The sequence below is a fragment of the Monodon monoceros genome, unplaced genomic scaffold, assembly GCF_005190385.1.
Source record: "Monodon monoceros isolate NGI ecotype Baffin Bay Population unplaced genomic scaffold, NGI_Narwhal_1 Super_Scaffold_5, whole genome shotgun sequence".
NCBI lineage: Eukaryota > Metazoa > Chordata > Mammalia > Artiodactyla > Monodontidae > Monodon > Monodon monoceros.
In genome coordinates, this window is record NW_021703782.1 from 8,519,580 (window position 1) to 8,532,110 (window position 12,531).

The following is a 12,531-nucleotide window of genomic DNA, read 5'->3' on the forward strand; positions in this document are numbered from 1 at the left end:
CCTAATTCCTGGTCGCGTGCTTTAAATTAGTCAATAAAGAATGAACTTGTGAGACCCTAGACACCCTACCTTCAACCCTAATAAAAGCAGATCCCCGGATCTGTTATCTCTCTTTCTCTCTCTCCCTGCAACCTGGTTGTGTGGCCCCTCAGGTGTGCTGTGTGCCCTCCAGAACCTGTGAGTACTAAATCTTGTTCTTCAAAGTTCCCTGATGGTTTTTGCTGAAGCACATCCTGCAATCCTAATACGAACCACAAAGGCTGGTCGAGCCACACACTGGGGGAGATATCCGCGGGGGCTGGCTGCAAGTAATATGGTCTGGACGAGTGCCACCAGCGTTCCTAGCTGACAGCCTGGCTATCAATAGGCTGAGGCCAACACATCACCAGGAAAAGCCTTACTGGGCAGCTGGCTATCTTTACCCGTCCTGAAATAAGAATGGCTCACAGCTTTCAATCCTATTCTCTGGGAGGGAGCCGTAGGTGATGCTGCACAGTAATTTTCCATTTGTCCCCGTTTTACCACTACAAATGCACTGGCTGTCCTTCCCTGAGTCCCGGGAGGCTGGCTCCTAAGGACTGGTCACCTGGGGGGGATCCTAAATGTCACGTGGCTTGCCCTGGGCAATGGGAGGCACTGGCAGGCACGAGGTAGGAAGGGAAGGGGTTGGGGTATTTCTTCCCTGTCCCTTCTGGTTGGGGCCACTGGGCTGCCAGTGGCAGGGTCCCTCCTTGACCCAGTTCCTGCCGGGATCTCTCCTCCGTACCTGCCGTTCTCACTGGATTCCAGCAACTAGACTTTCTGTCCTTGTCCCTGTGGCTGAAGGCTGTGGCCCGTCTCTGAAATGCCCTCCTGCACGGGGACACTTTACGATCGACGCCCACAGCTCTCTGTCCCTTCATGAAAGTAGCTTCATTTCAACTTTCTGAGTGGAATTCAACTTCCTTCTGGGACCCTCTTGAATCCCTCAAGGCCATCTTCCTAAACACGCCAGGCCTGAGGGTTTGGAGCCATCGGCCTCCTTGTTTCCACCTCAGTGGGCTGGATGGAAATTCAGAAAGTCACGACAGGGCTCAGCACAAGGTCAGGCCATGGATTCACGCTGGACTCAAAGACTAGACCCACCCGCCCTTCCTGGCAGATGTGAGGACTCCACCCCCATAAGCCAGCGGACTGACAGCAGTTCCCTTACTGGGGACATGAGTCCGAGGTCCCACTGCGCACCCCTGTCCGAAATGGAATCAGTGAACCTGGGTCGCGTCTCTGCTGCCTTGCGCTCAGATACCCCGAGCAGCCTGTACCAGGAAAGAAATTAGGGCACAGCTGAAATCCAAAAGGGAAAGGAAACGGGCTAAGATCCATGGGGAACAATGACGAGTTCTTCATCCGTCTCCTGCCCCAAATAGCTCCGCTCTCCTCCCCCACTGGTGTTTACATGTGTTCCTTGCCTGGCAGCAGATGCCACCAGGCCTTAAACTGGGTCACAGAGGGCGGTGAGGAACCGACCAGGCCCTCAGGCCACGTCCTCGCCTGCCCTCACTCCCCAGAGGCTCCAGCCTGGAGCGGCAGAGCCCGGACCCCAGGTGGCCCCTGCCCTCCAGGCATCCTGGCGGGGTCCCTGCTGCCCAGAGCCACAGCCGGCGAGGGGGGTCCTCTGTCCAGCCTGTGAGGGGGCAGAGGGGTCGGCACTGGGTGCTGCTGCAGCCTCCCCGCCCCCTCCTGCCCCGCCATCCCCTCTCACCGCAGCCAGGCGCCAATCCCCTCAGGGACCCCAGCCTCCCCAGGGCAGCCGGGGAGCCACACGGCCCTGCTGCTTCCCCTGGAAACAGGGTGGCTTCACACAGACCCACAGGGCCCAAACCTGGGCTCCCGACACCCACGGGGGCAGAGGTGGTGTAGAGGGTAGAGCATAACTTACAGTCAGAACCAAACCCAATCAAACGCAACCCGGATTTCAGACCCCAGTGCCCTGGGGCACACGAAGGGAGAAGGTTGCCCAGAATAACCCAGCAGGGAAGTGGCCGAGCCCGGGCCCCAAGGACCGCTGCGCACCCCCAGCCACGTGTCTGCCCCTCCCATCCTGACCTCCCGGCCCTCCTCCTTCCCGGGATCCCTGCGCTTCGGGTCCTGATGGCGCCTTTCCCTCCACAGGTTCTGTCAGAGCACGGCTTTGGCCTGATCACCACTGACATCCGTGAGAGACAGACTTTCTACTACGCAGAGGATTACCACCAGCAGTACCTGAGCAAGATCCCCAACGGGTACTGCAGCCTCGTCCTCAGGGGCACCAGAGTGTCCTGCCCATGGAGTATTTATTATGGACCCAGAATTCACATGTTGGAACCCTATCCCCCAGTGTGACTGTATTTGTTGATGGGGCCACTAAGGAAGAAATTAATGTTAAATGAGGTCATAAGGGTGGGGCCCTGATCCTATAGGAGTAGTGTCCTTACAAGAAGGCATAGCGGAGTGGTCTCTCTCCGTCCATGAGCCTGCACTGAGGCCGTAAGAGGACACAGTGAAAAGGCAGTGTTCTGCAAACCGGGAAGAGAGGCCTCACCAGGAACTGGGTAGGCTGTCACCTTGATCCTGGACTTTCAGCCTCTAGAACTGTAAGAAAATAAATTTTTGTTGTGTAAGCCAGCAGTCTATGGTATTTTGTTATGGCAGCCTGAGCAGACTAAGCCAGCATTAAAATGGAATCTCTCCCCACGCGGTCAGCCCTTGAGATCACAATAAAAACACTTTCAATAAAGCAGGCAATTCTTTTGTGGTTCACAGTGGCTTTTTGAAGTGCACAAAGGCATTTTTAAAAAGTCTGGTTTTTGACATATAATTTAAATTTAGTAAATTACCTTTTTAAGGGGTATGGTTCCATGAATTCTGACAAGTGCAAGATGGCTATGTAACCACCACCACAGTCAAGACACAGAACTTTTCACCACCACAGAAAGTTCTGCAGTGCCCCTTGGAACCCATCCCCTTCCCCAAGTCCCAGCCCCTGGTGACAACTGATGTGCTATCTCTGCCTGTCTGTGCATCATACTGAAGGTAGTAGTTATACAGCTTCTTCAACTCAGCAGAAGGCACTGGAGGGTCATGGTTATAGCATGTGGTCTGCAGTCAGTGGTCTGCTCCTTTCTATTGCGGAGGACCATTGCTGTTGTCTGGATGGACCACTGGCTATCCACTCAACTGACAGACATGTAGGGTGTTACTTTTTAATACTTATGGATAAAAACACCATAAACATTGTGTACGGGTCTTGGTGTGGACATGTGTCTTCATGCGATGGTATTTTGATAAAAATGTGAATTCATGCACATATGTGCTGGGAGATTTGGGGATTCTTTGGGATCTGAATGAAGATCATGCATATGCTGTGTTATCCTGTTCAGAACTCTGGGGCCAGCCATGGAAGCCACGTGGTTAAGCCTGGTGACCTTGGGAATTCTTTATCTATGCCCTGTTCCACCTCATATGAACACGTGCCCTCCAGGACCCCAAAGTTTGCAAACACTTATAGCTGCAATGAAAGGTTTCTATCTGCTGAGCTCAAATTCGTGTTGTTTTCTAAAGAACAGAGATAAGGAGGCTGTGTCTCCCATTTCAGGCCCCCTCCTGGCAGAGAAAAGATATGTTAGGTTGATGAATTCTAATGCTTTGCTTATAGCTATGAGATGGATAGTAAATGCTTGTTGTGTTAAAACTCCACATCGAATAACATGAACTAACTTCCTAATATTTCATCTGCTGTTTGCTTATTCTGATAGGATATCCCCAAGAGCTTTAAAAATAAATTGTAAAGCCTTAAGAGAGCTAGGAGAAGAAAAAGTCCCACAGTCATTTTCCCTAAAATGGAAGTCCATCATGCATAGAATTTTGGAAAACATATACACCTACAGCTCTTGCCACTCTTTAGTAATAATACTTGTTCTCCACACACCTGTCGCGTCCATGGTGATTTCTCACGAGAATATATCTGTGGCTGTATAGTGGGGAAGACTGTATTCAGAGTCAAACTTTATTTAATAAATTGGCCTGTCTACTGCTCAATCTTGCACATTATTCCAACTCAACATATTAGTCTGAACTATTCGAATTTGCCAGTATTAGACCATTTTTGAGCTACTAAACCAGCAACTCTATATGGTTTAACTTAAAACTTCCTACGGTTCCCATACCTTTGCACACATTTTCTGCCCATCTAGAATGCTGTATTAGTTCCTTAGGGCTTCCATAACAAAGTGCCACAAACTGGGTCGTTCAGAACAACAGAAAGTTATTGTCTGGAGTTCTGCAGGCCAGAAGTCCAAAATCAAGGTGTTGGCAGGGCCGTGCCCCCTCGGAAGGGAGGGATCTGTTCTAGACCTCTCTCCCAGCTTCTGGCAGTTCCTTGCCTTGTGGCAGCATAACTCCCATCTCCACATGGCGCTCTCCCTGTGTGGGTTTATGTATCCAAATTTTCCCTTCTTGTAAGGACACCAGTCATAATGGATTAGGGGCCAACCCTGCTCCATATGACCTCATCTTAATTAATTACATCAGCAATGACCCTGTTTCCAAATAAGGTCACATTTTGAGGTACTAGAGGTTAAGACTTCAACAGATGAATTTGGGAAGGACACCATTCAACCCATAACATACGTCTTCTGGCCCTTCCCTAACATCATCTCTCTCAGTGGATTGACTCAGCCCAGACAGGGCTTATTTCTTCCTCTAGAGAATCTTCACTGGTGGCCTCTTTCCCCACCCACCAAACACCTGTGCTCCCCCCACACTGGGTTGGGTGCCCCTCTGCAGCTCCCAGTGATACACTTGTCCCAGTGTATTAAGGTGGTGTCTTTGCTCACATGTCTCTCCCAGATTCTAGGAGATGGAGAACAAATATTGTTTATCTCTGCATCATTCTCCAAGCCTGGCGTATAGAAAATGCTCTGTAAAGTGCTAGGTCACCTAGTGGACGAACAAATGAATGAAATATATGAACAAAAGCCACCCTGCAGCCCATCTATGCATGGGTTTTGTATTTTATGCACGTCTTATTCATAGAAATGGCTGGTCAATGTGCCTTCCTTTTCTGGAAGACATGAAATTGGTAGAGAATTAAAATCGTGGGCTTGGTATTTGCCAGGTCCTAGATACACGCACTATCTCACTAATCCAACAATATATTGATGTAAATATTATGATTATCCCCATTTTACAGATGAGTAATCTGAGGCTCAAAGTTCAGGTCCCACTGGTGATGTGAGCTCTCTGCTGTAGGACTCTGAGTCTGCGCTCGCTCCACTGTATCACCTGACTTGTTTGGACCAGCAGCCTCAGGTCCCTTCTCCTGAGGAAGGCCTTCAACTCTTTTTTTCCTGATGCATTAGTGAGTCTGAGATGCCCTGATTTGCAGGAGCCCATCTGGTGTGAGGTCCTCCCGCTCCACTGCCTCTGCCCCTGCTTCCACACGGCCCTCCACGTCCCAGAGGGTTGGCTCATGGAATCATCAGGTCCTGGTCCAGGATGCCTCCTGGCTGCCTTGTCTGGACTGTGCTGGCTCCACCCAGTGCCCTATTGTGACCTGGGCATCAGGCTGGGCTGTGAGACTGCAGACACAGAGAGCGAGGCCCTGACTCGGTCTTTCTGAATTGGATATGCGCAGTCTCACCTGAAGCTCCTCCATCGACTTGAGTAAAGACCAGGGCCAATGACAGGACGGAGGGACGGAAGAGCGGTGCTTCTGCTGCCAGTCGCCCTGCTGCTGGTCACACGGCGGCCTGGCACGTAGGTCTCTCATGGTGTTCTTGGGTCTGTGCCTCTCCGGGGCTCTCTCTCCTCGGCGGCCAGGAGAATCACTTGGGGAGCTTGTTCAAAAGGTCAAGTTCTAGGATGCCGATTCTGTAGTACTGGGTGGGATCTGAGGAACTGCACTTTTAATAAGGCCCCTCCAGTGAATCTGATGCTGGGGCTCCTGGACCAGACTTTCAGACCATTGCTCCCCACACACTCCCAACTTTAAAGTTACATGTGGAGAAGCCGTGTCTGCGTGTGTATGTGTGTGTTTGTGTATTTAACATCTATGTTAGGTACCAGAGTTTTCCAGAGTGAAGGGCCAATGTAAGTAAACCGTTTGAGAGGGGTAACTAGCTGTCCATCTGGAGATGCTAACTAGCCACGTCCTGCAGCTATAAGGCCCCGTGTGATCAGAAAAAGGAATTTCTCGGCTGCTTTCTCTTTGAAAACATCCTGAAGGATCATGTGGAGCTTAACTGGTCTAATGCAAAACATAAATAATATAACTGTAATGACAGCAGCGTCTTAATACCTACTATGGATTCATCTCCCTGAGTCCGGAGAATTTATGGAGCCTCGTGCTATGCTGTCAATTTGCTGGTTGACAGATATCAAACCTCTATCACGTGCTGGGAGCTGTTTTAGGAGAGAGATGTTTTATATCAGAGAATGACACAGTCAATTCCTACCCTTAAGCAGTTTTGCCATCTAGTGAGGGGAGGGAAGTATTAAACATAGAAATGAATAAATAAATAAGTTAATTCCAGCTCCTGTTAAATGGTATGAAGCAGATGAAACAGGCTAATGCGATGGGAGGTCTGCAGGTGGGAGGTGAGACTGTTCTAAGAGGTGGTCATGGAAAGCCTTCCTGAGATGACAAGACTTGGGCTGAGACCCATCTGATGAGAAGGAGACGTATTTCCAAGCAGAAGTGACAGCAAGTGCAAAGGCCCTGAGACTGAGTGAGCGGGGTATGTTTTAGAGGCAGAGAGGCCAGTAAAGTTGGGGCAGAGTGAATGGGAAGGGGCCACTGGAGAAAGACGGGCTCGTAAAGGCCCAGTGAGGACTTTGGATTTTATTCTGGTCACAGTGGGAAGCCATCAGAGAGTGAGAAATGAGAGGTGCTTGAGAAAACATTCTGGCTGCTTCAGAGGACAGACTGTGTAGGAGTGGGGATGCAAGAGTGGAAGGAAGGGGACGAGTTAGTGGGCAGGACAGGATGACGGCCTGGATGGGTTTATAGCAGGGGGGATGGAGAGGATGGCTGGTGCAGGACATTGTTTGGTAAAGTTGATGGGACTGACCGATGCACTGCTCATGGGGAGTGAGGGAAAGAGGAGATGTCAAGGATAACTCTTGCCTAAGCAAACAGATGGGTGTGGTACCATCCATAGAACTGTGGAAGGCTTACAAGAAAGATGTGGAGTGGGGTCAGGTTCCATAGTTCAGTTTGGGCCACGTCAAGTTTGAGGCACCTCTTAAACGTTCTTGTGAGATACTGAGTAGGGCAGTTGGTTAATGGGTTGGGAGCTCAGTGGAGAGGCCTGAGAGGGTAAACGTGAGAGCATCTGTATAAAGATGATATTTGAAGTCTGGCTAGGATGAGATACTCTAGCCAAAGTGCATAGAGAAAGAAGTGGTCTGAGGATTAAGCCGTGAGTTTTGGAAGAAGAGGTGGATTTGGCAGAAAAGTATGAGAAGGAATGGCCACTGATGCAGGAAGACGACCAGCAGGTACATCCTCCCACTGAAATGCTCCCCAGAGATGACCCCAGATTGAACCAAAAGTCTTGGGCAAAACTCAGACTTCTCTCTCCTTGGTCCAAACTAGAATGAAACCAAATGTCATCCCTCTAAATCAACGTGACATGAAAAAATAGGCATTAGTCTGTGTTAATACTTATCTTTGTATTAAAGATGAGGATACTGAGGCTCAGACAGGTTAAATCAGTGGCTCCAAGTCACACAGCTAGCCAATGGAGCCAACTCAGAACTTCTGACTCCAAATCTCACTCCCTCCCTCTTCACCAGGCACCCTGCCAGCTAGGAAATTTCCAGGCTAAAATCAGTGCCTTCTGCAGACTTGAGTTGTTTCTCCAATCATGCTTCTCTTTCTCTCATGGTGACCAATATATTGAAAGGGTCTTTTGGGGCAAAAAGAATTTCTGAGACACCCTGATGGTGCAGGCAAAGGGAAGACACTCAACTAAAAAGCTGAGATGAGGCCTCCCTATCTTAGTTTGCTTGGTCACATCTCTGGGTCTGGATCAAGCAGTCACTTGGCAAAAATCTACAGTCTGCAGTGATTTCATTGCAGTGGGATTTGCAAGGGAAGATTTCTGAACTCCCCCACCAGGAGTTTGCTCTGTAGTGCTGGCGGACCTAAGACTTCATTTGGTTTTTTATCTACAGACTATATATATAAACCCCTTAGGCTCCCAGGAACTCTCCTAAGATTCACAACCATGGGTCTCCTATTTTTCCAGGCCAGCCCCAATTCTAATTTCCAACAAAGCTGAGCCATTGAGCATGTAAAAATATAGAAGAACTTTTGGACTTGCATAAGACTTTTCATGTAAATACATTCACGCTTCAGTCTGCATGACCACTGGCGGCCTGACATCAATATCAATACAGCATTTAAACTGTTGTACTAAAAATCACATACCTCTTAAGGAAAAATTCAGAATAAGGAAGCTAAAGTTTGCTTCAATGTTCATATATAAGAATTTTAATAAAAATAGTTATTTATTTATTTTTTGCGGTACGGGGGCCTCTCGCTGCTGTGGCCTCTCCCGTTGTGGAGCACAGGCTCCGGACGCGCAGGCTCAGCGGCCATGGCTCACGGGCCCAGCCGCTTCGTGGCATGTGGGATCCTCCCGGACCGGGGCACGAACCCACGTCCCTTGCATCGGCAGACGGACTCCCAACCACTGTGCCACCAGGGAAACCCCTTATGTTTTATATTAATGTAATTTAAGTAAAAATGTTTCCCCCTCGTCATTTTAAACTGTAAAAGTAGAGTATTTTAGAACTGGGAAAAACCTTAGAGATGATTTTATTGAGTCCCCTCATTTTAAGGTGAGAAAATTGAAGAACCTAGAGGTAGCCTATTCCACTGTAGAGAACTCTATGAAGTGCATTTTTATATTGAAAAATATACAAATTCCCTGGGCTCCCAGGGACTCCCCTAAATTAACCACGGGCCCCAGATTGTCCAGGGCACCCTCAGTTCTGTATAATGTCCAACAAAGTGTAATGTAACAATATGGCAGAATTTTTATACTGTAAGATCTTTTCATGCCAACATATGGTTTTCACCCACTGACACTGGATCTGAGCAAGTCTGATACCACGTCTTTAAGAAAACCCTGCAGGAGTCTGAAGGCCCGTCCTTTTATGTTCCCTATAATAAGGCTTCCCAACATGCTAGTTACTCACCTCTGAACACGCTCCATTTGCTAATGCTATTCTTACACCTCGAGGCCCCAGACCAACGACCGTCAAATGCTACAGTCCAGGAAGTGGAGTGCTTATCGTTCAGGTCATCTCATCAGCATCTTGTGGTTGATATTTTCCTACGAAAAACTTCCAAGTCAAAGCTCCTCTCGCAACCTCGAGTTTGGGATCCATTATTTTTTTTGACTGGAGTTGCAAGACTTTATTTCTAGTCCTTGTTGAGTTCAGTATGGACGGTTCATGCCCAGGACTCAGATGTGATCAGACAGTTTTCAGTCTCTATTCTGTAATCTATTAAGTATCAGTTCTTGCTCAGTTTTGTGTCATGCATTATTATGCACTTTTTTCCCCAAGTGTAAGACGACTTTTTACCCATTTAAGTTTTAAAGGCATCTGTTAGTACCAGCTTGGCTTGGTATCCTACTGCCGCTCCAACACCTCCGAACCGTCAGCAGAAAATGCCAACAGATCTTGCTTTCTCTTTTGTGTTGAACATCTTGTTCTACACAGAGGGTGGCAGGCTGCCACTGCCCACCAATCAGATAGCTCTCCAGGTGAAACCTTCTTCCCACCTCACTCAGAAAGCCTCCCTTCCGGGATACAGTCAATGATCAATGCTTTAGATGTAATAGCCAGTTTGATGTTCGCCTTAGAGAGAAATCATCCAAACCGCATACCATCATTTTAGCCAAATAAGATTCTCAAAGAATTGAGTGGATGATTTGCCGAAATATAGACATACCATGCAAGCTACGAGCAAGATGAATAAACAACTGGGCTTTAGAACCAGACATACCTGCCCGAAAAATCCCCATCTGTCTCTTGTAAGCGGAATGGTCTTCAGCAATCACGCGATCTCTCCAAGATTGTTTCTTCGTCTGTGAAATGGGGATAATAAACCATAGCTCAGAGGTTTGCTGGCATTATTAAGCGTCTCTCACACACACAATACAGAGGCTGACTCATGGCAGGTGCTCAGTAAGTGGCTCTCATTATGTAGCAAAAGATTAATATATGGGGCTTTTAAATTATTAAGCCAATTTGACTACCAATCATTGGTAATTCTGTTTAAATTTTCACAAACTATTATTTTGATTAAGTATTTAAAAATTTTTCCAGAGATCCAACATTGTTTTCTTGTATATTAAGTCCAAGATTCCCTTGTTGGCTCTGAAAATTCAACCTTTTCATCTGAGATTGGGCTGCAGGTTCCTTAAAATGTGTGGTCTTCCTTGACAGGAGCAATGGGAATCCCTCAGTTTAATGGGGGAAGTAGACTTTAACAGTTTCACAAATGCTTCATCACTGTTGTTAGTGTCCTGAGGGGAAGGTGGGGTGTTGAGTAAGAAAGTTATACTGAGGGTAGCTGGTGTAATCTTCAAAGGCAAGGAAGGAGCTAAGATATGAGGGATACACAGGGGTTACACAGGCAAAGAGGAGCAAGACAGATGAGGAAGGAGCCTGTCTTTCTGGCAGGAGCATGGGAAAGAGCCCCGAGATGGGAAGAAGCAGAGCACTTCCGGGGAGCTGAAGGGCCCGGGAAGCCGGAGGAGAGAAACCCAAAGGCAGAGATGAGAGGCAGCAGTGGTGGTGACTGGTGGTGGTGCCGACGCGCAATGGTGGCGGTAAAACGTGTAGTGCTCAGTGGCGTGACTGACGGTGACGTGTGGTGGGGACATACATGGTGGCGAGGCTGTGTGGTGATGAGGTTGTTGGCTATACGGTGTGTGGTGATGGTACCATGTGTGCCGTAGAGACGGTTTGAATACATATACCTCTCAAATTAGACTCTTCTGTGAAATATTATGAATGTCATGGACTTTTCTCCCCAGGTATAAGTATGGTTAACACTTAGGCAGTTTGCCCAGCGGTTATGAGAACAGACTCCAGAGACAGACTGCCTAGGTTCAAATCTTAGCTTAGTCATTTATTAGCTGTTGGTCTTGGCCAGTTGTCCTAACCTTAAACTTGCCTTTGTTGTCTACCCTTTAAAATGAGATGATGATAATTTCAACTACCTTGTGAGGTTTGTATGAGAATTAATTTAGACAGAACAGAATGGTGCCTGGCAAATAGTAAGCATTCAACATTTTAGATTTTATGATGTTTATTGTTTCCCATTACTCAAATGATGTTGGAAACCCATTAGAAGCTGTCAAAACAATCCTATCACATAGGAAATGCCAAAATTTTAATTTCTCTCAAGGTGCAACTGGGATGATCTTTAGAATTAAAATTGGGTGAAACACGGTGGTGCCATAAATCACAACAGAAAATGCAGGAATCAGTTGGGAAAGGAGAGGCTGGTCAATTTCCCTTGGGCTTCCCTACTAGGGTGCAAGAGCAAGATCCGGCCCCAGGGCTTGTGGCTGTGTGCCCCTCCTCACAGGCCCTCAGACGGAGACCCTTCCAGGAGACCCTTCCAAGAAGCACAACTACGGTGAAGGCACCCAAAAGCACAATCTCATAATTGTGGTGCCCTTGGTAGGTGTGTAGGGTATTGTTTTTGTTTGATGGATCTCCCACCTGGTAGTAAACTGGCTGAGCCACTGCTGTCTGTGTGCTGGGGGGTGAGAAAGGGGCATCATACTTAAGTGTCTTCCAAGCCAACCAACCTTGACTGTTGGGCGCTGGGTCTCTCCTCCCTCTTCCTTCTTTCTGCTCTTAGTGAAATGTGGCCAAAGAATAAACAGTTCTGAGAAGTCAGAAGCTTTGGATATCATAGGCGGGGTGCCTGCAGACATTGTAGATTTCCCATGGCAGATGCGTGTCCTTGACAGTGGGAATCATCTCTGTGGAGGATCGATCCTCAGTGTGTGGTGGATTCTAACTGCAGCCCACTGCTTCAAAAACAAAAATAAGTAAGTGTTGCAGATAGAATTTTTTTTTCATACCAGTGTGGTAGAATATTTGCCCCGACATGCCTATTATTCACGTTCGTCAGCCATAAAACAAAATACCAGGAGGTAGACACCTGTGTTAAATACCACACTTTGCAGGTGGAAAGAAACCGTTCTCCTCCTAGGGTGTTGCATGGCTTGCTGTGTGGGACCTACATTGCAGAGCAAATGTTCCTTGGGCTTCTCAGCATTTTGCCAGGTGCGTGTAGTCCTGGTCCAAACTCCTAGAGAGCCCCTTCCTAAGCATTTGCTCTCACTCAGGGAGAAAGTGGGCTGACAGAGATCACGGAGTTGGGGAAATCATAGAAGGATTAGGCCCTGAGGGCAGGGTGCCAGGCCTGGCTGCATGGCAGAAGGTGCTGTCTGAGTCCCAGTCTACAAAATATTT

General features: G+C 47.9%; 1 protein-coding gene across 1 annotated transcript in view; it reads right to left on the reverse strand.

The window, feature by feature from the left end:
* The window catches only part of PRSS55 (serine protease 55), a 58,507-nt gene that overhangs the window by 41,889 nt on the left and 4,087 nt on the right, over nucleotides 1-12,531 (reverse strand). The window contains exons 3-4 of the mRNA XM_029202639.1: nucleotides 11,859-12,086; nucleotides 10,040-10,121 (exon numbers count right to left, since the gene is read on the reverse strand). Coding sequence (XP_029058472.1) covers nucleotides 10,040-10,121; nucleotides 11,859-11,987 — 211 coding nt within the window. The 5' untranslated portion in view covers nucleotides 11,988-12,086. The remainder of the gene's footprint in view (nucleotides 1-10,039; nucleotides 10,122-11,858; nucleotides 12,087-12,531) is intronic.